This window comes from Sminthopsis crassicaudata, chromosome 4 (genome assembly GCF_048593235.1).
Source record: "Sminthopsis crassicaudata isolate SCR6 chromosome 4, ASM4859323v1, whole genome shotgun sequence".
NCBI classification, from domain to species: Eukaryota; Metazoa; Chordata; class Mammalia; order Dasyuromorphia; family Dasyuridae; genus Sminthopsis; species Sminthopsis crassicaudata.
The window spans coordinates 425,655,709-425,682,014 of record NC_133620.1 but is presented as its reverse complement, the minus strand read 5'-3'; the positions used below and the strand labels follow the sequence as shown (position 1 = coordinate 425,682,014).

At 34.8% G+C, this 26,306-nt stretch overlaps 1 protein-coding gene across 1 annotated transcript in view; it reads left to right on the top strand.

Moving 5' to 3' along the window:
• VAV3 (vav guanine nucleotide exchange factor 3) overlaps positions 1 to 26,306 on the top strand; it is a 448,180-nt gene that overhangs the window by 237,441 nt on the left and 184,433 nt on the right. Inside the window, exons 11-15 of the mRNA XM_074262844.1 lie at positions 227 to 295; positions 3,661 to 3,747; positions 4,291 to 4,376; positions 4,904 to 5,036; positions 6,482 to 6,591. Coding sequence (XP_074118945.1) covers positions 227 to 295; positions 3,661 to 3,747; positions 4,291 to 4,376; positions 4,904 to 5,036; positions 6,482 to 6,591 — 485 coding nt within the window. The remainder of the gene's footprint in view (positions 1 to 226; positions 296 to 3,660; positions 3,748 to 4,290; positions 4,377 to 4,903; positions 5,037 to 6,481; positions 6,592 to 26,306) is intronic.

Genomic DNA, 26,306 nt, shown 5'->3' with positions numbered 1-26,306 from the left:
TATATATTGGATTACTTGCTGTCTAAAGAAGGGAAGGAAAAAATTTTGGAACACAAGGTTTTACAAGTGTAAATGTTGAAAATTATGCATAAATTTTGAAAATAAAAAGATAAAAATAAATAAATATGAAAAAGAGTAATCATATTTCTGTGTTTGTACAGTTAAAGAGCTTTTTGTTTGTTTCAAGAGTTATTTTAAAAAATAGCGATGTCTTCTATATTAACAGGAACTGGTGAAACATACAACTGATCCCATTGAGAAGGCAAACCTCAAACAGGCCCTTGATGCAATGAAGGTACGTGAGGGGCTTCAGATCCTTGCTTTTATCACAAAATATAGAATTATTGATTTTAAGTAGGATTAAGCTTTAAAGGTCATTTAGTCAAACACCCTCATTTTACAGATGAGGCAATTGCATTCTAGAGAAGTCAAACTATTCATTCAAGGTCACATAACTCATAAATAGTAAATAATACTTTCAGAAGATAAAGACTTGTCCTTGGGGTTAAATGTAAATCTTTTCAATATATCTCAAAAGTTACTATCTTGAAATGTCCTTTTTTTTCCCCTTTGTGATGATGATAAAGATGTTTGTAATAGTTTTAGAAACTTTTTTGCTTATTATATTAATGCAATTTAGTAAAACACAAAACAAAATGAAATCCATTAACAGTAATGGGGATTTCCTGATAACTTCCATACAAATGGAGTTTTATAGAAAGTTTCATAGACATGTCTAAACAATGTAAAACAGATTATTTAACCTGGAAATCACTTTGATTATATTTAAGGTCTTGAAAAAAAATAACAGTGATACTAAGAAAAATAATTTGATTTACATTGCCAGATTTGGCAGAATTTACATGGGGAAAATTATAGAATTTTCAAGTTGGAAGTGACCATCTGCTTCAACCCATGCCTGAAAAGGAATTCTCTTGACACATACACACAGGAAACCAAGCAACTTTTGTTTGAAGCCCTTCAATAACATTGTCAAATGTCCTCCTGAAGCAGCCATTCCACTATGGGATAGCTTGAATTGTTCATTATTCCTGTATGTCAAGCCCAAATTTGCCTCTTTCAATTCAACATTTGTTGCCTTGCATTTGTTGTTGTACCTCTGGGATGAAACAAAACCAGCCACATCCCTCTTCCATAAAATAGCCTTTTGGGTACTTAAAGGCATCTGTTGTTATTGTTGGATTATTTCCATTTGGGGCTTTTTTGGCATAGATACTGGAGTGTCTTTCCTTTTTTTTTTTTTTTTTTTTCTCTAGCTCATTTTACAGATGAGGAAACTGAGGCAAATAGAGTTAAGTGACTTGTCTGTCTAATAAATGTCTGAATCCACATTTAAACTCATGAAGATGATTTATTCTTACAAGCCATTCTTACAATGGCTCTATCCCACTGAGCCATTTAATTGCCCTTTATCTTCAGTCTAATTATCCTTATTTTCTTCAATTGATTCTCATATGGTATAAACTCAAAGTCTGGTTTGCTGTTGTCTTTGATAAAATATGGATTCCAGATTTGAACACAATAACTTACTTGTATTAGCAGGGTAAAAATACAGTGAAGTCATCAGCTCTTTATTCCTTGGAACTATTCTCTTATCATAGACTGAGGTTGAACTAATTTTCTTGGCCATCACATCACACTGCTGGTTCATACTGAGTTTGTGCTCATTTAGGACAAATTGATAGTTGAGCCTTGCCTTTCTCAACCAGCAAATATGCTGTTATGTATTTTTTTAGAATTATGGTCATTAAAATTTTTTTACATAAACTCAAAATTCAATCATGTGAATTAGATGTGTTAGAGAAACAATTGAATTTCATTTCTAAGAAAACCTTCCTTTCTTTCTTCTTTTCTTAAATACAACTTAAGTAAGCATAAGTTTATTTAAAAATTTTTAATAGTATTTCATTTTTCCAAATACAATAAGTATATGTGAGAGCTAAGCAAGTATACCAAAAATCACTTTCTGAGTATGCTCAATGAAAATATCAATAGAGATAGCAATTGTACATAACTGAAAGTTAACAAATATCAATGTCAGTTGCGTTCACATGTGAAATGTGACTTTTGTTATAGCATCAGGCAAAGTTCCTTTCTATCATTTCTTGTGGGATTCAATCCTAGTTCCTGCTGTTCTTTTTAATATCGCCATTGGTAGGGGGCTATAAAAGACACAGCTGTTTGTTAACCTTCAGGGTATACAGATTCCCTGTTTATACATACATTGTTTTCAATATGGAAATTCAGTCATTCTAAACAATGCTCAGAATTGCTGTCTGACAGAGACCTACTGCTGTTTAGATGAATTAAATATATAAAGAGGCAAGAGAAGAACTCAGAACACAAGGAAATCTAGAGCAAATATAATAAAAATAGCTAGGAACAGTACAGACAGATTAGCTAATATTGTTTTCTCTAAAATAAGAAAAGACATTTTTAAATAGGTTAAGGCACATAGAGGATCATGATAGGTAGGCATTTGGGGTTCATCTTTATCCACTTGCTTGCCTTTTAGTTTCTGACCTCTCCTTTTTTTAGATCTGCAGAATTAAATTTTGTTTCTTGACTGGCTACTCCCTGTTGGTTAAATAGGAGAAATAAGTGGTTGCATAATACAGCTCAGTTCAAGTTCTTTTCCAAACTTTTAAGTCATTTCTTTGTGTGTTTCATCCCCTCCTCTCTCCCATGCCCATTACTTATGTAAAAAGTTTAATTCTGTAGAACCCAGTTTTTAACACTCATAACAGGTCATGCTGACCTATTTTCCTTTCCTTTATTCTACATAGCACCCCACTAAAGGCAATGATATCCTTGGGCTTTACAGAGATAAGGTAAAGAATAGCTATAGGTTCCCCAGCTGTACCATAGATTTATCACTTTCTAAAAATGTCCTGTGAGATGTCTTATATATGTGAGATACTGTAATGCTGGAGAAACTAAGGCAAGATAGAGATAAGAGAGTTTTTAATATTTTATTTGGATTTCTGAGAGGGAGATTTTCTGGGACCAAAGGATCCATTTTGGTCCCAGGGCAATTTGGTCTCAAAGCATTCAGCAGCTGCAGCAGCTTCAGCAGCAGCTGCAGCAGCAGCATTGAATGTGAAATTCCAATGAAATATATATGTTTCCATAGGTCAGGGTAGTCTAGGGGATGGAGTCTGAACATTGGTAAATAGTGGCAATTTCCAAGAAGGGACCGCCAATCTGGTTCTGACAGGTTGGGGGATACGACCATAAATTCTGATAAGGAGGACTTAGGAGCCAAGATGTCTAAACTCCCCCTTATCTTGAGTTTACATATTTGCAGTTTATAACCTTAGAGTAGCCAGCCCTAAGTTATATCAGTCCTAATGGTCAAGAGGGGGGTGGTTTGCAACCTGGGGGACTGAGGCAGAACAATTCAAGGGCCTGAAGCAGAACAATTTAGGAAAACTGAGGCAGGACAATTTAAGGAAACCGAGGCAGAACAATAAAAGGAAACTATGGCACAATAATACAAGGCCCTTGGGTGGTCATTAGAAAGTGGCAGTGATTATGCTGATTACTTATGTTGTCAGAATCATTCAATTAAAAAAATGCATCTTTTCCCCCATTTATCACAGTTGGTACTCTTTTTAAACTTTTGCTTTTATTCTTTAGGACTTGGCACAATATGTAAATGAAGTGAAGAGAGACAATGAGACCCTCCGTGAAATAAAGCAGTTTCAATTATCCATAGAGAATCTGGTAGGTGACTTTTTATCTCCAAAAAGATAGGGAATGGAGGGGAAGGATAAGTTTTCGGGAACTGCCTTTAGAAAAGTACATTTCCCAGTGTTCTTTCTCTATTACCAGTTTTCTTCAATTGCCCACTTTGATTGACATCTGCTTTGGGAAAGCATCTCTCTTGATTTTCAGTCATTAATCAGGTCAGCTTCAAAAGCTTCACCTTTTCAAAAGAAAATAAGCTTATGTTTTAGATCCCATGTAACTTAAATTCTTCTGATGTAATCCTCTTTCTGACCTGGAAAGAGATCTGATTTTCCCATTAAAAACTCTACTTTGCCCTTGTCTCTACAATGGATACCTCAATTTCAAGAAAGGCAAGTTCATTTTCAAATGCATTGTTTGCTTTCAGTTTTTCTGGACCCCATGCTTTTAAAGTATGAAATGATTTCAGTGTCTATATATTGGTCCTGGGGAGGGCAGGAAGAGATTCCCTCCCCCTTCAAGTATCATTTCTGTTTACATGTGTCTGTGTAAGAATGAAGCCCACCTTTTTTGTTTTAGAATCAGCCTGTCTTGGTGTTTGGAAGACCTCAGGGAGATGGGGAAATCAGAATAACAACTTTAGACAAGCACACCAAACAAGAAAGGTGAGGAATCATATGTATCTTAATAAGAATGAATAAGTATCCGAAGAGAGAATAAAAGAAAATAATAAAGATAAAAATTTTTTTAATTACTTTTGTTGGGTACTAGTGAGGAGAAAAAAAAAAAAAAAGGATGATCCCATAATGTTCTATTTAGTAATCAGTTCAGCAGTATTCTAAGGATAGACAACCTTTCCTCTTAATGCCCTGTTTTCTGTTGCTTTGTCTAAATAAGGCCTTAAGAGACAGGCAAGAGTCCAATTTAGACTTCATTAGGGAGGAAGTAAGTTTTCAATGTGATGCATGGAAATGGAGCCATACCATTCCCATGAATATTTAAGGACCAGGGTACCTCGCTTAGAAGTACTCTAACTTGTCCATGAAGTGTTTATTAATAGCTTAACATTGCAGCATGTAAGCCTTTTTTTACAATGATCTTTGGATGCTTGATGGTGAAGCCTGCTTTAGAGAACAGCCCACTTGCTTCCAGGTGATCTCTTATCATTTCACTCTTGTTTTGTTTTTCCCAGGCACATCTTCTTATTTGACTTGGCAGTCATTGTGTGCAAAAGGAAAGGTGATAACTATGAGATGAAGGAAATAATAGATCTTCAGCAGTACAAAATTGCCAACAACCCTACAACTGACAAAGAAAACAAAAAGGTAGTGTCATCTTAGACACTGACAAATGTTATCAATAGGGAACTTTTCAAGTGACACGTACAATATCTAAGATGTGAACTTCTGAGATCTTGTGAGAATCTCCTGACATGATTGAATGATAATACATATTCTTGAGTGTGAACAAAGAAAAGCCATGACTCTGACAAACAATTGAACAGCCACAGCATAGGTGATGATGTTAGTTCGGGGACCTTAAGAGTTTTTGAGAATCTCTCTGCAAATGCAGACATTGTGCAGAATTGAGGCAACTAGAAGTGGTGAATCACAGCAACATAAATATAGAACTAAGAAGGGATTTTGAAGATCATCAAGCCCAATGCTCAAGATTTCTAGCTAACAAACTGAGGTGGGATCAATTGGAGATCAATGTCTTGCCCAATTATTAAATCAAGAAACTTGGACTTCAATGCAAGGGTTCAAAACTTGTCTCCAGTATTTGCTGATTGGGTAGCTAATTGGGGCTGGTGCATTTACTCATGCTAGTTTTAGTGTATTCAGCAATAAAATGAAAACAATAATTGCACCTGTCTCACTAGGTTTCTGGGAGGATTGAATGAGCTCATGTATGTAAATCATTTTGCAAATCTTAAAGCATTCATAAACCTAGAGCTCTGGAGATCATTCAGTCCAACCTTCTTATTTGGCATATGAGTAAACTGAGACTGAACTGAAGTGACTTAGTCAAGGTAAGTAGCAGAACCAGACTTTGGACTCAAGTCAGTAACATCATAGGAACTGAGCATCATGGGATCATACATTTAGAAGTAGAAGGAAACCTCAGAAACCCTTAGTCTGACTCCTCCGTTTTACAGATGAATAAGTTGACTCCTAGAGGAGTAAGGTGACATGTCCAAAGTAACACAACCATCAAGTATCAGAGCTGGGACTTAAACATAAATCATCCTGACTCTAAAGTTACCAAGGAAGCTAGGTAGCATAGTGAATAGAACATTGGACCTGGAGTTCAAATCCAGCCTTAGACACTTACTAGCTGTGTGACTCTGGGTAAATCACTGAACCCTCATTTTTCTCATTTTCTTGTACTGTAAAATAGGTATTAAAACAGCATCTACTTCTCAGAATTGTTGTGAAAGTCAAAGAAGATAATAATTGTGCTACTTCAGTGCCTTTCACTATATAAATGCTTATTTACTTCCATTAAACATTCACTAGACTTTTCACTATTCCATTCTACCTCCAGGCATACACTGCTTTATTTTTATTTATTTATTTTTGTTGTTGGTTTAAGAAATTTATTTTTAATTCTGTGCACTATGATCAACTGTGATGTTGCTGCTGCCCCTGTAAGATAGTTATGGTGGGCACTTGTGACCAGCTATGTTTTTTTTTAAAGGATGTTAGTGGGGTGAACAAGAAAATATAGCATTATTATTAATCAATGAATTAATTATTCATTTCCACAGTGGTCTTATGGCTTCTATCTCATTCATACACAAGGACAAAATGGACTGGAATTTTATTGCAAAACAAAAGATTTGAAGAAAAAATGGCTTGAACAGTTTGAAATGGCATTGTAAGTATCCCTGCTACCAGAAGGAATTCCCTTCCCTGCTTAACATCATTTACAAATCGTGTCCTAAGCAGCAGGCTTTCCTCCTGGGGCCATCTTTGTAGAGCCAGAAGAGGCACCTTTCCTTATAACCTTGGAGGCAGCCTGTCTGCCTGCTGGCTTCAAGTGCTCACAAAGCAGGGCCTTCCCTGAACCACTCTAAAGAAAAGAAAGAGGGAGCAGTAAGCTCTCTTTTGAATGCTATCTCCTCTGCTGGGATTGTTTTAATGCTTCAGATTGCCACAGCCTCTGAAAATATCAAATGTTCAACTCACAAAAATTGCCCGTGATTGTGACCTTTTAAAACTCTTGTCTTTTGGCCCATTTATTGAAATGTCTTTTTTAGGAGAGATATAGAGAGGCTGACTGTTTATTTGGGCTCTCCTTCCCCCATCTTCCTATGTTTTTAAAGCAATTCATCATTCAAATCATTTTCCTTTCAATATTTTTCCTGTTATAAAGAAAACTTTTTTTTCAGACTAGTTTAGAACTGGTAAGTCTTAAAGAGATATAACTCCATGACACAAACATTTCCCATCCATTTTGGCATCTACAGCCTGAAAAGTACACTGTAAATATGGAAGCTAGGCAAAAAGTCCAGATCACACAATTTAGAAATGCAATCATGCCCTCCTCTTGGCTTTCTGATTTTCTTCAAGTCTCAGGTAACAAGCCATGATCGGCCTGAAGCTTTTCCTGATCCTTTTCAAGCCTACCGCCTTCCCTCTGAGATCATCTCTAATTTATTTTGCACATTTCTTAATCATATATGGTTTTTGGCACTTTCTGTCTCTCATTGGATTATGAGCTTCTTGAAGCCAACAACTCTCTTTGAATCCCCATCTCTTAGTACAGTTCCTGAGAGACACTTTAATAAAATGGTTGTTGGCTGACTATGTGAAGTCATCACTGTGAAAGATGAGAATCTGAGCAAAAACCTAATCTGAAAATGTAGAATTGGGATCAGTTTTGTTTAAGCACAGAGGTCCTTTAGGACTACAGGGAAACTGTTAACTCCTTTTTAGAAGTTATTTCTCAATGGGAAATAGATGTTTTTACTATAATTTTGGTTGGGGCAATACAGTGGTTTGTTTAATAACTTACCACCATATTCTTATACATCTCTTTCTTGGCACAAATACAAGGGTCTAATGCAACATAAATGCATGGAGTCCTTGGGTGTCAGCCAGTGAACCATTCTAGTGTCTGCCTATCTTTGGAAAAGATAATTTAGCATTCCTGCTTATGATAATTGAACATAATTTGAGAGGTTTATTGGTTCAGTGAATTAGTGCACTAGCTAGTCCAAAGGGACCCTTTCTGGTTTGGGGTACAAAGGGTCATGATCTGGTGGTTTGGTTATTCATCCCTTGAGAATGGTAGGTCATAACATAAACCCACAATGCTATTTAATGCAGCTGCATATGATAGGCAATTATAGGGGCATGGTATTTGAGGTTCCCCTAAATCAGCCAGACTTAAACCAGATGAGACAGCCTAGGACCTTCTATTCTTTGGTGAGCTACTATATGAAAAGAAGCATGGCATAATGACTACAGTTCTTGGAACCAATCAAGGAACTTTGTGGTGCAAATCTGAATGAACTCTAATAGTATGTGAAATGATCTGATCATCTACTTCATGTATACTTCCATATTCTTTAAATTGCATTATTTTATTTTTGAAATGTTCATTTTTCAGTTCTGAATTCTTTTTCCCTCATGCTCTTTCCCTACCTATTGAGAAGGCAGGAAATATATCTACTATACATATAAAATCATGCAAAACATATTTCCATATTAATCATGCTACAAAAGAAAAAAAGGGAGAAAAAAGTGAAAAAACATTCATCAGCAAGCATGAGTTTGTTAATTTTCTCTTTGGAGTTCCTATAATCCATATTTTCTTTAAAAAGGCAGTTTTATGTTTATGTTTTTTATTTAAATATTTAATAAATATAGTTAGGTTGCACTGTGAGTAGAATACTGTACTCAGAAAGATCTGAGTTCAAATCCAACTTCAGACAATTACTAGCTGTGTGACCCTGGGCAAGGCCTCCCAACTATAAAAATGGAGATAACAACACCTATCTCCCAAGGTTGTTGTGAGGATCGCATGAGATATATTTGTAAAGTTCATCGTACAGTGCCTGGAATATAGTTGATGCTTAATAAATGCTTATTCCTTTTTAATAGCCCTTCAAGGATTTATAACTGATCTTGTGTTCTTTGCAGCTAGGATAAATTGTTTAAATTACTAGGTTCTGATTGGGAGGCTTTTAAAGGACAACATGATATTGTAGGAAAGAACATTGGTCTGAATATTGGAAGGTTGGTGCCTTAGCTCCTTCTCTCACACTAGAGATCTTAGCAATTAAGAGGAGGAAAAGGACTTGGATGTCATCTGATTCTAGCCATGGGACTTTGAGGACATTGCTTCTGGGCTTCTCATATATATGTGTGCATAAACACACACATATGAGGAAACAAAGGTGAGGGAACCATGCATTTACATGTATATGTAGGCACAAATATATCTGTCTGTCTATCTTTATGTAACTATGTCTACATATTTTATCTATATAAATATATTTACATCTACATATCTATGTAAATAGCTACATCTATAGATCTACATATCTATATAAATATCAATAGCCATCAGTCTATATCTATATCTATGTAAATCTCTCTGTATATATATATATATATATATATATATATATGATATGATCTTATGTTTTTAAGGTGATTAGGATGTGGGAAGGTGTGTAGAAATTGTACACAATTCTTAAAAGAGGATTGGTATTAGCCTAGGAAGACCCAGTTTTTTTGGACTTTGCCTCTGAAAAGGATATGATTATTTAAAATAACATGCAAAGGATATTTTCACATACATAGCGGTGGTTATTTGTATTTCAGGCTTCCATTGACAGCACTACACAGATGGTGAGAGGGTGGAAATACCTTAATTCAGAATTGCTTCGAATTGAAGTTGAGGGTTCCCATAAACAGGAAAAATGTCATGTATGGTAAATCAAATCAACGGGCATTTCATCAGTTTCAGAATGTTCTATCCTTTTTCTTTTTCTTTTCCTTCTCTTTGGAAGCTCATTAATGCAGAAGGTACCTGACAATGTCTACTTTCTGACTTTGTGGAGCAGTCCAGCCTGCTTTGTACTATTGATGACAGAACACTAGAATTAAGCTTAGCACCTTGGGTGTTTGCCTTTAGTGGTGCTGTTTGTTTTGCTGGTGTTGCTTTGCCCATCATACAGAATTTCAATATTCTGATTTAATCCCCTATGGGGCATAAAATAATAATAAGAAAACCTTCCATATCCATGTAATATATAAAAACAATAAAAAATGTTTCCCCATAGGCAGGCTTCATGCTTTGGCTCTGATCCATAGCAGTTTTGACATCAGTAGTATGAGTTCTCCTCCTTTTACAGGCAGGAGGAGAAATGTTGTTTTAAGGAACTGTGATAGTGAGTGGGGAAAGGTAGGAGTGGGGAGAGAAAGAGGCAGGAATCAAGGAATAGGATATTTTAAGAAGAATGAATTATTTGTTGGCGCTATTTACAGGAGGTGACAGGTCTGCTATCTATAGAGGGCTGAGATCATTTTTATTTAAAAAAATTGCTAAGCACCTATAAGGAACTTAAAATATTGAATTTAAATGGGAAATTATACACATTATTATTGATAAACAATTACGAATAAACAAAAGTAGTAAAGATCAGATGAATCATCTACATCAGAACTTGCTTTAATTTCCATCTGTCTTTCTGAAGCTGATGTATTTATTTAATCGGAAGCTGTCATTTTTTTGACCTTTTTTTTTCCTGTAACCCAATTTCAATGATACAAATATAGAACAAACTACTTCCAGACTTTCTAGATCATAAGCTCTATGAGGACAAAGTTATAAGGTCTATGAAAACCCCTAAAGTTTCTATGTCCCCCAGTTTTTAGCATAATGCTCTAAATATGTTTATTGTTTAATAAGTGGTATTTTTTGTTATTGTTGTTTAATCAATTATTAACAAAAACTCTATGACTTGCCAGAAGACTAATTTGTGAGTTACAAATTGAGAGACACCTCTACTCTAAATGTTCATATGACTATTTGTGCCCAAGCCGTGTTAGAGCCTCCTGAGCTAGTATTGGTCTGATCAGCCACAGTTGGACACACTATACCTTGACTCTGATGTAGTCCTGTCACTTTGGCTCTTTTTAACATGAAGGACAACCAACCACACTGGCCCAAAGGAATTCAGAGATGACAACGAGGTACTCTCTCCCTTCAGGAAGTATACATTCTATTCATGGGAAAAGTATGGACACTTTGTATACACTTATTATACAAGATAATTTTATTAGAGAGGGGATTAGTAGCTGGAGGATTAGGAAAAGCATCATATATAAGTGATGCATGAAGTAAGTTTTGAAAGAAGCTATGATGATGAGTGAGGAAAGTTGGGTGGGGAAAGGAGACAAGATTCAAAAGATGGGATATTTTTAGATGGACAAATTACTTACTCATGCTAATTATAGAAGATGATAGTTGTGTTTATAAATTTTTATAAAAAAACATTTCTGATCACCTATAAGATGCTTAAAATACTGCATTTAATTTGAAAAATCATGGGAACACACTATTACTAATGAATGATCAATACTCAGTAAAAATGACTCTACATCCAAGTTTCTGAGGAAGAAGTTAGGAGTCAGAGTTTTTGTAACCCAATTTCAATGATACAAATATAGAATGAATTGCATCTACACTTTATAGATCATAAGCTCTGTGAGGGCAAGATTGAAAACTCATTGAAGGCACATAAACTTTCTATGTCTCCCAGCTTCCAAAAGATGAATTCCAGATATGCTAAGTAAAGGAATGAAGAGTGGAGATAGAATACTGTATGTGAGGGGCAGCTAGGTGGCGAAGTGGATAGAGCACCAGCCTTGAATTCAAGAGGACCTGAGTTCAAATCTGGTCTCAGACACTTTACACTTCCGAGATATGTGACCTTGGGCAAGTCACTTAACCCTAGCCTCAGGGGGGGAAAAAAAAGAATACTGTATGTGAAGCTAGTTTGGTTGGACCACAGTGAAATGAAGGAAAAGAACATGTAAGAGTGTGGAAAGGTAGGCTGGAATCAGACTATGAAGAGCTTGAAAGACTAAGAGGAATCCAGATTTTAGGAAGCACTTGGAGCTTCTTGGTAGGGAAATAGGAAGGTCAGACTTTACTTTGAGAATATCACTGTCAGAGGGAAGAGACTGGAGGACATTTGTCATGTCAAAGATTTTTTTTTTTAAATAATGATTAATTGAGGAATGGTGAACAAGCTGTGATATATGAATGTAATGGGATACTGTTGTGTAATAAAAAATAAAGCAAGGTATATTTCAGAAAAAAACCTGGAAAGACTTATATGAACTGATACAAAGTGAAATCAGCAAAACCAGGAAAACATTGTACACAGTATCAGCAACATTGTATAGTGATGAACTATGATTGACTCAGCTCCTCTCAGCAACACAATGATCCAAGACAAATATAAAAGACTCAGGAAGGAAAATATTATCTATATTCAGTTAAAAAAAACTGATGCACTTGGAATACAGATCGAAGCATATTTTTTTCACTTAATTTATTCTTTCTCATGGTTTTTCCCTTTTGATCTGTTTCTTTTTTTACAACTGTGACTAATATGGAAATATGTTTTACATGGTAGCATGTATATAAATTATATCAAACTTCCTGCCATCTTTGGAAGAGGAGGGGGGTGAGGGAGAAAAATTTGGAACTCAAAAACTTGTAAAAATAAATGCCAAAAATTTTCTTGATGTGTAACAGGGGAAAAAGTAAAGTAGTATTGAGTTGCCTCTGGAAAAAATAGAAAAATGGGGAAGATGGAAATAACTAGTTTTGTGAATGATGAGAGGCTTTAGCTAAATATATTGGTGATTTCATAACTTCTTCTAAAATTCAATGAGTCATGTCAAAAATGTACACTATCAAAGTGCAGGGCAAAAAGAATGATAGATAAATTAGTAGTCATGCTATGGGAGGATAAGCTGAAGTAATCAGTGGTGTTTGACTGGAATGAGAGAAAATTTGGAGGGATGGAGGAAAAGGAAGAAGACACAAAAGCTGCTATCACTGAAAACTGTCTTTAAATTCCATAATATCTAGTGTTGTTGGTTGATTGTCTCAATGGCTATCTCATTGAGGAGGAATCTGACTTTTTTCTTCTTGGCCCTCAGAAACTCTAACTCTAACAGGTAGATATTTCAGAGAACTAGATTTTAGCTTAGCACAAGGAAAAGTGTTCTACCTCTTTTTTTGGTTATGATCTTTGGGTAGACCAATAATTTTTAAATTGTCTCTACCAGATCTGTTTTCCAGGTCAGTTGTTTTTCTAATGAGGTATTTTACATGTTCTTCCATTTTTACATTCTTTTAGTTTATTTGGCTGATTCTTGGTGTCTCATAGAGTTAGTAACTTCCATTTTCCTCATTCTAGTTCTTAATGTGTGATTTTCTTCAATTAGCTTTTTTATCTTTTTCCACTTGATTAATTCTACTTTTAAAGGTTGTGTTTCATGATTTTTTTTTGCATTTGGCCAGTTATAATTTTTATGTACCTCATTTTTCAAAAAAAAAATGTTTGTAATATTTTGAAGGAATTGCTGTCTAGATCTAGTTTGCCTGGATTGCCAAAAAGATACTTTCTGAATTCATGATTCTTTGAAAAGATTTCTAACAATTCAGGAATTTCATGGTTTTTTTTGACTTAAAGATTTTAGTCATAGTGATTTAAGAGGTGGTCTGGAAGCTAGGAATATCTAAGTTCAAATTCTGCCTCTCACATATACTGATTCTCAGGTCAACAAGCATTAATTAAGCACCTAAGAAGCCATGTACTGAGATAAGTTCTGGGGAAAGAAAAATATTTCCTGCTTTCTAAAAATTTGGCCTAATGTGGGAGACAACCTGCAAATATTTATGTACAAAACCAAAATATACACTATTAGATTAGATGTATTGTAAACAAAACATATGCAGAAATAATGGAGATAATAATCTCAAAGGGGAAGGCATTGAGCAAGATCAGCAAACCCTTATAGAAGAGGGATTTCAGCAAAAACTATATGACTTTGGACTTATTGTTAATATTTCAGTGCTGTGGATCTAGACAATTTTCTTCCCTTTTAAACTTCATAGAAGGTAGAGACCTATTTTGGTTGATAGAGTTTCCTCTTGTATAAGTTCCTTATTCAACTAAAATTACAGATTCAGGCCCTATCCCTATAGATCTTTGGACCACAAGTCTATAAGAAGGTAGTCTTCAAATTGGTCAGTAATATGGAATGCTTTTTTGTTTTCTTAGAATACCCAAATAAACTGATATTTAGAAATATTCAGAAATGTTTTGTCACTACAGTCAGTTTTCCTTATGACAGGATTGCAAGTGACTTTTATTAGCTTAAGCTAGTTTCAAAAGAATATTGGAAAATGCGGTTGTACTTTGTGGAATGCCATGAATGCTAGTATATATTTGTGAAAACTTTCATTAGGAAAATAAAAACTAGAGATTATTTTACAAGTGAGGAAACTGATTGCATATTTTGCAAGATGCCAGAGGTCCAGTTTATCTGTGTAATGGTGGCTAAGATAACATGAAATCCCCTATGCTCATACTTGGAGAGCAGCATGGCTGTAAGCAGGGGTGTGCTGCAACCAGCTTGGACAGGTTCTCAAGAACTACTGGGCAAGTTTTCAGTGTGGAAATTGGCAACTTGAAAATTGGCGTGTGATACAAAGCAGGCCTTGGTTTATTGTTTTATTGATTGTTTAGACTTAAAAAAGTGATGGGAAAATATTAATACAGCAGATGGAGCTTAAATTGTATTGTGCAGACAGGTTTTTTTTGTTTGTTTGTTTGTTTGTTTTTGTTTTTTGTTTTGCCCTGGAGAGTTAATTGTTTACCATTTTTTTAGAACAATTAAACAAGTCTTGAATTTGGAACCAATTGCTCTGGATTCAATTTCCTGTTTACTCTCTGTGTGATCATGGGCATATATTCTTATATCTCTGGGCATTATTTTACTTAATTGTAAATAGAGTAGGGCATAAAGGATTGGTCAACCTAGATAATTACTAAGGTGTCTTCTAGCTTGAAGTGGGATTCTACTTGATTTTAACTGCATGCACATTCAAATAAAACAAGGAACACATATACTTAATGCTATTGAATAAAATAGGGGATAATGAGCCTTTTTTTCCTTGAGTGCCATTTGAATTTAAACAATGGTCTAAAATCATAGGTAACAAGAATGAAGAATATGATATAATATAAATGAGATAAAATTGGAGAAAAGGCAGGAAGGAGATATTATGTTTGGAGCATTAGTAAGTCCACTCACTCCAGATTTCTTTTTCTATCATTACTCGTTTCCCATGAAGATATTAATAATAATAACAATAGCTAGTTTTTATATAGTGCTTTAAGGTTTACAAAGCACTTTTAAAATATTATTTCATTTTTATTCTCACAAAAACTTTGGGAGGTAGATGCTTTCATTATCTCCATTTTACAGATAAAGAAACTGAGGCAGTCTAAGTGCCCAGGTTCAGTCAGTAAGCATTTGTTAAGCATCTACTATGTGCCAGGTAATGTAACTCCTAATTAAATGAAAGAGATAATAAGTAAACAAATATTGCTAGTAAGCATCTGAAATCATCAACATTCTACTCACTATACCACCTATCATTAAAGTCACTGCTTTGGATTAAGGCCTTATGTCTCCAAAAGACCTCTGCATACCAGTGTAAGTGGGGAGAAGTTATGCAAGTTCAATAACTTGTAGTAAACTGTTAGTACCGATTATCTCATTAGATAAGGTGATCATCTAATAAAGTTGATAGTGGTGGTGGTAAATTCCTATAGAGGTATTGATTATGGGACAGTACTCTGGGATGAAACATTTAGACAGTGCCATGGAAGGGGATCTTGTTCACTTTGAGGCTAGCAATAAAAGTATCAGGTAACCATTGGGGAGGACATTGAAAGAGGAAAGGGGGGGGGGTGGAGAATACTATTAACTTTATATAACTAGATTTGCCCTTTCAATAATCAGCTATAAGTTTTCCCTCCCTGTTTTTGTTAATAGCATATTTAATTATATATTGCCATTTAAATATTTTTTTTTTAAAAAAAGAGCAAATTGTCAGGACAGCAATAGAGATTGGGAAAAGAAGCATGAAACGGCCAGTATTAAAATATTTTGCAGCTTCAGATCAATATGTATAAGATCAATCTTTGCTGGACAGATTGTTCCTTGGCTTTGTGCCTCCTATTTTCTTCCTTATTCCAAGACCAGAAGTGAAAACAATACCAATCACAAAGAATAAAGTTCAGGTCCTGACACAAGATAGCAAAAGCAGCACAAATGGTGGTGTTTCCTTAGAGCCTGCTCCCTTTTTCTGGGCTGTTTGATAAGAAGAGCAAAGTCTACAGACTAAGTCTAAAGACTTAGCAATAAACTTGCACCATATTCAAAGTCCCACACACCATCTTATAATATAGGCAGTTTCCATCTCTATTATCATTTCAGGAAATCCACTGTGGTCCATCCATTACCTACATTTTCTGCAGTCACACAACCTTTCCCTCTCTGTCATAGTAATAAAATTCTGCACTAGCTTGCTGGGATACCAGCTATTCTCTTAAAAGAGAATATGTGATCTATTTAAGGACTAAAGCTTCTCTTTTGAGAAAGAGGTGCAGTAGTATCTTAAAAACAAACAAACAAACTTATACGTTATATAAAATTATTTTCTGGACATATACAGTGTCACCTAAACCTGATATCCATCCCACTAGTCACAGAATGGATGAAAAAAGACCTTGGCAGGCCAAAAATCTATCATCCCTTCCTTCTTTTCCTTCTCCTTCCCTCCCTTCTTTCTTTCCTCCCTCCCTTCTTCCCTCTCTCCCTCTCTCTCTCCCTTTCTCTCTCTCTCTCTCTCTCTCTCTCTCTCTCTCTCTCTCTCTCTCTCTCTCTCTCTCTCTCTCTTTCTTCTTACCTATTTTTTCTATCTCTATACAAAATCTATAATATGTACATGTAAAAAATCTATATTTATCATATTTATAAAATCTATCATATAAATGTACGGCTATATAATACCTACACACACACACACACACACATATATAAATATATATATATGCAAATTTGTATATAGGCATGCATGATATACTTGGATTCATATATATACACCTTTAATTATTGTTCTATTGATCTACCTGTAAGGGAGATGTGTAGTATAAGACTAGAAATGGAAGAAGGCACCAAATCATGGAGGTCTTTGAATGATAAGGTTTTTAAACTTCGTTTAGTCAGCCGTGGAGAATCCTTGAAAGCTTTTGATGTGATCAAAGCTATACTTTAGGAAAATTAATTTGGCTGCTGAGTACAGGATGGTCTATAGGGACAAGGGCTGAAAGTGAATGGCAAATATGAGACTATTTCAATAGTGGGGGTGAGAAATAAGAAAAGTCTTATTTAGGGTGTTGTTAGTGCTACTAGAAATGAGTGGCTAATTCAAAGGAAGACTATATATGAATTATTGATTGACTGATTAGAGGTGGAAAGCAAGACAGAGTCCAAAGGGTCATTTATAATTCTGATGCTTTAGTGATGAGGCCTACTTAGCAGAGCAAAAACTAACATGAAAAGGTAGTGTAATACGTCTAAGAGACAGAGAAAAGGGATGTGAATGACTTTAATGGATCCTGTCAACAACTTATGATAATCTGATATGCTTTTAACCTTTACAGGACTATATTTGCCAAATGGACTAATGCTGGTCAGTCAGATAATTCTTCACAAATATATGATGGAAAAAATATAAGCTAAATTCTTGTTCCTTAGCTTACTGTTTCATTGATAGATTCCAGGGAACCATGATTACAATATTAGCTCATGACATATGTGTTATAATTAATTAGATCAAAGCTTATTTTATATATTTTAGATGATTGTTTCCATGATGGATTTGGAAGAATACTCTGGTGTTATCATTATGGAAGAGGCAGTATAGAATAGTGAACAGAATATAGAATTCAAGACTGGAAGATTCCAGCTCAAATATACAAGTTTCAAATTCAATTTCCTCTTCTGTGAAGTCTGAATAATAATATTTCTATTGTCTGCTTGAAAAGAGATGCCCAGTATAGTTTAGAAGTCAGAAAGATGCAGATTAAAATCCTATTTCTGACTCAGACTAGCTGTGTAGCTCTGGGCAACCCGCTTCATCTCTAACTAATTCTAAGGCTATAATAATTTACAGATATTTAGCACAGTTTTTGTCACATAGTAGGTGTATAATAAATCCTTATTGATTAATTGATAAATAAAAATGCAGACTAACAGTAAAAAGAATAAAAAGATAACATAGAACACAGAGTTGTTGAAAAGTTTGAATGAGGTGTCTGTGCAATGTTCTATATCCATTATGAGCTTTAATTCCAGACAGTGACTTCTTGGATCTTATCACCAAATTATGTGTATTCACTTATGAGATCTGTGATATTTTGCCCCCCCCCCCCCCGGCCGTCTAGCCTATGCTACATAGCTATAATCCTGGATACAAATGTTAGATTATCTCCTTGATGAAAGGTTTTGGATGAGTTTGCTCTGCCATGGGGATCTTGGTTCTGATGGCATAGAGCTTGGACTTCCCAGAAAATTCCAAGTCTGTCAGTGCAGATGTTCAGATTTGTTGTTGGGCTCAGTGGGAAATTGACCAAAATGCTATTGTAGAACTGCACTTTCATTTTTGTTTTCTACTGATTATGATTTTCTTCTAAAAAACCAGCCTTTAAAAATTATATAAATTCATTTATACAAATTAAAAAAAAAAATCCTTACTTATAGGTGTAGTATCTCTGCTGATATGTTAGAATCTGCCAGACTGAATTTGATGATGCTGACCTATTCACACTAATCTTCTATGTTGAATCCAACTCAACTCTCCCAGAATCTAATGTCTTGTCTATAACCTTTCAAAATTGGCAGTTAACTCAGTAGAGGGAACTAAGCTGCAGCTTCCTGGAAGCAATAAAAAGAAGTAAGCTTTGGGACATTGCTCAGAAAAATCATGTCTGCCATAAAATAGAATCTCTCAGCAGCCAGCTCTATCGAGAAATGTGCTAGTACTTTTTATGCATTAACAAAATACAATTAAATATTAAATGATATTCTTATAATAATATTGCAGAGTGAGACATAATAAGAAATGAACCTTAGATGTGGGGAAAGCAGAATTCTGAAACATTTAGCTAAGGGACAGGTATAATCCCATTACCAGAGAAGATAAAGAGAAAGATACTTAAGAAGGATAGAAGAGTCTCAAAAATGAAATTTTATTAGTACAATCACAATGATTCAGAAAAGGAAGAAAATGGAAAGGTCTATAGAAATGAAAAAGGACATATATAATATATAGAAAAAGGTTTGTATAACTAAGGACCCCCAAAAGTGTCATGAACTAATAACATGAAACTCAAAATGAGCTTTAAAAAGGAAATAGTAGAGATAAAAATATTTTGTTCTCTCTCTTAAGTTATTTTTGTTATAAGAATGAAAAATTACACTAGCATTCATCCAGTGTGGTTTAGTCAATGGTGTTCTGGGATGACTTGTTTAAGCTCACACATCTACTAAAGGTTGGTAAGAATTCCCAGTAGGAAAGTAAAGATAGTCACAAGTCCTTGTTCTACTGGGGATTTCTCTGTCAAAAGTGTCCTTCACATTAGCTCCAACTCTGGTCAGCTCTTGAACATCCCTGTCAACATATGAACACATTGTCGCCCTGACTTATTGATCTCCAGACTTAGGAAAAGATAAAAAGTAGGGCTTTCACACAAAATAATTCTATGTGGATATCTAGACCTATTCACATTAACCCAGAAAGATTTTTAAGGAGAGATAAATAAGAAAAACAATACTAAAACCTTATACCACACTTCAAATAAATGATATTCTAAATAATAATAGCAGCTAGCATTGATGTAATATTACTAGTTTTGCAAAACACTTTACAATTGCTCTCTCATTTTATTCTGAAAAAATCCTGGGAAGTAGGTGCTATTAGTATCCTTATTATACAAATAAGAAAATTGAGTCAGACAGAGGTTAAGTGATTTATATAGGATCATAAAGCTAGGAAATACCTGAAGCTAGATTTGAATTTAGCTCTTCCTGATTCATGTCAAACACTCTATTCACTTTACTAATTACCTGTCTATATTCTTAATATGCCTTGGCTAGAGAAATGGGCATTTTTATGTAATCTTTTAATTTTTACTTATTGCCCTTCAACTAGCCAGCCATGTGACATAGAAAGTCATTTATGTACTCTTGCCTCAGCTTCTTCATCTATTTTTAAAAAAAAAAAAAAGACAGTGACTGGAAGAATTGAATAGTAGAAGAAGCTTTGAATTTGAAGCTAGAAGATCTGAGTTCTTATCCCAATTCTATCATTTACCTGGGTTACTTTGGGCACACAATTTTATTTCTCTGAGCTTTCCTCAATGATAAAAAAAAAAAAGGTAGATTAGTTGATCTTTAAGGTCCTTCTAGTCATAAATCCTATTATCTTAAGCATCTCCCTCTCAGGAGTGTTATAAGAAGAAAATAAGATAAGTGACAGTTCTTTGAAGACACATGTAACTTTTTAGTGTTTTTAATATATTTAAGATATTTTCTCCATAATGCATTTCCAAACGGAAAATGAGTGCACACTTTTGTTCTATCCACTGGTGTAAAAAAATAAACCTTTTATTTTCTTTTAAGGCCCTTAAAAATTCCCTTTTCAGCTCTTACATACTCTGTTTTAAGCAGGTAAGTAGTCATCAAGGGAACTAATCAGAATCTGAAAACTACATGAGAGCAGGTTGAAGAAACGGATGATATATTACAGCTGAAGGCTCCTGCAAAATCATTTCCTTCAAATCTCTCATATTATTGCTGGGAACAGAGATCCAAAAAGATGAAGAAATAAATAAATTTTACAGCTTGTTAGTAAGGAATCTGGAATTGGAACTCAAGTCCTCTGACCCAGAAGGTGCCTTTGAATAGTGAGAGCCACCTCCATCTGGTTCTCAGGAGCAGAATTCTTATCAGTAAATACAAGTGAGAGGGATTTGAATGACAGCTTAACAGAAAGGTAGAGAGAGGGCCTTGTGATTTCACTGGTTTGGTGAGGGTGCTCTCTCTGCTCGTGTAGATCAGTACCTTCTCAGCCACTTACTCCCTTAGAGAATTGTTTAAAATATTGAGGGTGAGTGATATTTCCAGGGTTACACAGTTCTTATGTATCAGATAAGGCTTCCTTCCAGTCTTCTATCCACTTTATTATGAGGAGAGATGTTTCAAATATAGCAAGATCTACATTAGTGGGAATAATGCATGCACTAAAGTAGTTACATTATTTGGATCAGCATTACTTATTTCTTTTGCACTGGAACCCATGACTATATTTTAAATAATTATAACACTGAATAGTAATTCAAATAGGTACTACTACTTTAGGAGAAGAATGATTTCTACTAATCCAGACTTCTTGTCCAATTGTTTAGATCATGTACGACTCTCTGTGATTTCATTTGGTGTTTTCTTGGTGAAGATACTGAAATTGTATGCCATTCCCTTCATCAGCTCATTTAGGAATACAGAGTTAAATAACTTGCTCAAGGCCACATAGCTCTAGGGCCAATGTTCTAACCACTGTTCCACCTAGTTGCTTGTAATCCAATAAACAATTATTAAGTACCTGTTGTGTATCAGACACTTTGCTAAATGCTGTGGTATAATTAATAAAAAAAGATAGTTTTTCTAATCAAAGATTTCCCAGTGTAGAAGAGATTAGTAGTGTATTCCACTCTAAAGTGAACTTCTATTTGCATTATATGTACTTTGTACCTCACACTACTCCTTATCCCAGATTCTAAGGATTCTAAGCAATATAAGGAATTTAATACTTCCTTAGGTATTATTGATTATTTCTCCACTTAGCTGTCACACTGAGCTGTCACATCTGATCTTCCTAAAGCACAGTTGACCACATCACACTTCTATTTAATAAACTCTATTGTCTCCCTATTGCATCTAGGTCAAATATAAAAATCTATGGTTGATGTATAAAGCCCTCCATACCTGGTTCTTTTCTTCCTCCCCAGGCTTCTTATATCTTACACTACTCCTGCCCCATCCTCACATTTTCTGTCATCCAGAGATACCAGCCTTCTCACACAGGATACTCCATGTTCTCACCCTGAGCTTTTCCCTTGGCTGGACATTATGCCTGTTACTCCCCTCTCTTAGCTTCCCTGGCTTCCTTTGATACCCAGCTAAACTCCCTCCTTCCACAAGAAGATGTTTCTGATCTGTTTTAATGCTAGTGGCTTCCCTCTGTAAATTATCTCCAGTTTCTTCTGCATATATTAGGTCTGTACATAGTGATTTGCATGTTGCCTCTTCTATTAAGACTGTAGGATTCTTTAGAAAAGGAACAGTCTTTTGACTTTCTTTATATCCCTAGTGTTTACCATGGTACCTGAACATAGTAGGCACTTGGTAAATCCTATTTGCAAACACTTTGAAGTCAATTTGGGGAGAAAAAAATTGGAGAAAAATAACTAACAAACCCATCAGTATTATACATGTGCTTACAAGCTATTGTAAAGGTAAGGGTTGATTAAATCCATCAATCGTTCATTCTTTCTCACTTAAAGTAAATAACAAGATACTCTACACCCCACTCCCTTTATCAAGTAAGAATATCTCTATTGAGACAATCAATCATTCAAAGTCTTTAAATTAGGTATAAAAATCAGTTTGGAATGAATGAAAGACATTATATGAGATGAAAATGAGACTACCCAGGAAATATATTGGGAATGGTTAAAGAAGCTCGATCATGCCTTGTGGGATCTTAGGAAAAAAAAATAACAAGCCATCCCCAAACTAGTCATTCTAGTCTCTAGTCAGCCCAAAGGTGGAAGCAATTCCAACCAAGTCTCTCAGATAGTATTTCTTGGGAAGGGGTGAAAAGTGGGAACCTCTGGCTCTCTCCTCCTCCTCCACACCCATTGTTCTCCCCACCAACCAGAAAATGGCTTTTTTAACTTTGAAAAGTTAGAAAATTTGGATTTGCCGTGGTTCTTTCATAATGGATCTTGGAAGAGAAATGACTAACAGCAGCATCTGTAATGGCAACTGAGGAAAAACTAAATATAATTCCAAAAAAGAGCTTTAGAACTCCACATGGAGCAAAAAGTTCCATGCTGCCTAAAGAAAACTTCATGAAATCCCCACAAAGGGAAGAAAAGGACTTCCCCTAGCCAGGAACTATGAATTACCTTCTGCCCCATGTGCTAGCTTAAGGCCACTTTCTCCTAGATTCTTGTATGTACTTGTGGGAGAGAATATCTGTTTTGGGAGATATTTTGTACCATCTGTTCTTATAACCTTGTTTAATTAAGTTTAATTGGGTAATTGATAGCAACTGATAATGGGGAAATACACCAAAGGATACTCTTGAATAACAACATTAGAAAGTCAGTTCTGCAACCCTTTACGATCACCTCTAAGGAGAAAAATAGCAGACAATTCTCTGAGAACCTAGCCTTCCGGTGTGATGAGAGATTGGGATAGAAGCTCCAAAACCTGTTGCTATGTTCTACATATAAAATAAACTCCTTGAGGGCAGGCACTGGCTTTATGTATTTATTTTTGCCTCTTTATATATTTCTAGCATTTAGCACATATGTCTGTCATGTAGTTGGTGTTTAATAAATATTGACTGATTGATATACATTGTGCTAAGCTGTCTGGTTCAGAGAGGGGATTGTTTGCAACCCAACATGACAATCATATTGATAATTGAAAGTTGAGTCAGAATATTTGATGTATATAGTTGTTTTCTTTTTTTTTTTTTAATTTAATTTAATTTAATTTAATTTAATTTAAGCTTTTTATTTTCAAAATACATACATGGATAATTTTCAACATTCACTCTTACAAAACCTTGTGTTCTATTTTTTTCCCTCCCTTTCTTCCATCCCTCCCCTAGATCACTTAATCCTTATGGAAATATCAATTACCTTATCACAGAACTGAATAAGATATGATTTTACCTCCATTTACTTTCATTCAGTTGGATGGAATTTTCTTCAATTGTTGATGGGATGAAAGTTTCTTTAGTCTCAGGTTTGTTTATATACTATGCAAATAGCTAAAGGAATTGGAGAAGGCATCTCACTTTGAAAGACTAAACTTTAGTCAGTTATCTGTATGGATTAGCTGGGAGTCCTAAATAAATTCATGTTTGCTTAGTCTAAAGCTTAGTTAAAATTGGGTGTGCATTATAGAAGCTGCTGTAAGCATTAGTATTTTTTGAAAATACTCTCACATCTCTTTTAGAGTAAATCTTGAATTCTGATTTAAGGAATATTTTTTTTTCCTAGGGCTAGCTAGCTTTGAAATGCTTTACCAATGGACTTTGTTTGAAATGTGCTTTTTTGTCCTTTGCCAGATTAACAAGACCAATTTTTGTTGTTGTTGCTGTTGTGGTCTCTGATATAGCACTGTATTCTGGAAACTTGATGTATATCTCCTTGGCCCTTTAGAAAGCAGCTTGAATTCTCAAATGGTCAATAGTTGCTGATATTTTAGAAATTCCCCCTATACTTATACTCAACTGAAGAATTTGAAAGCTCAGCCTTTCAATGATACATCATTTCTCATCCTCTAGTTCAGGGAAGTCAATGTAGTCTGTTTGAATGATGGAAGACAATGCCAAGAGGGAAGAATATTCAAAATTATTGTACTTCTTTTATGCCTTTAATAAATGCAAGTACTAGAAATCCATACAAGCTTCTAGAATTCATTCCCCCTCTTCCTTCCGGTCTCCCTCACTTTCTAATCATCGTTCTGTTCACTAGCATTGTATTAAGGCTAACCAAAAACCAAAGTTCTTTCCTCTATTAGATATACCAAATTTGCTTTACAGTCAGTGACTAATGACTTATTGGTTGGAATCAACTCAAAGAGATCTGCTCTATTAGATTATGCATTAATAATATATATGCATTAAAGCTTCTTCCCAGAGAATAGTTGAGCTCTCACATATTGAGCACTGACATTTTAAATTAAGCTGTTGCTCTCAATGCATTTAAAAGACTAGATACTTGTTCAACTTTAAAATAGAATAAAAATCCATTCCATGAATAACAAACTATCCCAGAGATCCCTGTAGTTTACTAAAGCAAAACTCTACTGTGACTATTTAATGGGCATAGTTTAAGGAGACAGGGAATTGAAATGAGTTTTTAAAGCAATCATTACCTTGTCAAAGTTTAGGAAGGATATTGTTAATTGAATATTGATAAGACCTTGGTGACAGCAAAGCATCTTACATCCATGACATGTGACTCCTTGATGGGACTGAGGATATTTAACTTAGAGAAGATGCAAGGAGTTCATGATAATTATCTTAATAGTAGAAAGAGTCTTGGACCGGGAGTCAGAGGACCTGGATTGAAATCTGACATTGCCATTTAACTTTATGTGTAAGATTGATCATGTCACTCTATCTAATTGAACTTCAGTTTCCTCATTTGTAAAATAAATGGATTGTACTACATTGGGGGTTCTTAGCTTATATTCCATTGATAGAGTGCAGGGAATCCATGAATCTGGATTGGGAAAAAATACTACTATCTCAGTAGTACAGTGAATAGAGCTCTGGACCTAGAGCACAAATTTGGCTTTAGATATTTAATATCTGCGTGACCTTGGGTAAGTAATTAAACCCTTTTTGTATCATTTTTTTTCATTTATAAAATGGATTGGAAAAGGAAATGGTAAACCACTTCAGTATCTTTTACCAAGATAATCCCCAAGATAACTTGTAAAAAGTCAGACCTAACTAAAAACAAAACAAAACAAAAAAAAAAAAGAAAAAAAAACTGAACAGCAACAAACAGCAATTAAAATTTATTTTTTTCTTCAATTTATTTATACATGTGAAAATGTTAATCTGAGGAGTCCACAGGCTTCACTAGAATGCTTGTCATCCAGGAAACATTTATTAATCACCTGCTATGTGCCAGACATTGTGCTAAATGATGATAAAATAAAATGAAAAAAAAAAAAAAAAAAAAGGTAATCCTTGTCCTTAAGGAGTTTACAACTAAAGTGAAAATTCAGAGATATCCATGACACAAAACAACTTAAGAACTGCTGTATGATCTTGGAGGTCCCTTAGTTCTCCATGATCCTATGAGCCTAGATATTTTAAGTCTTTGAAGCAGAATGAGTTTAGATTTGCTCTGCTTGGCTCTATAAGGTAGTATTTACAGAAAGGCAATTTTTTAAATACTATTTTATTTTCCCAAACACATGTAAAGATAATTTGCAACACTCATTTTTTAAAAACTTGTTGTTCTAAAGTTTTCTCTCTCCCTTACTTTCTCTTTCCCCAAGATAGCTGGCAATTTGTCAGATAGTAAGCAATTCTTCTAAACATATTTCCATATTTGTCATGTTGTGCAAGAAAAATATCAAAAAGGAAAAAAAAACACAAGAAAG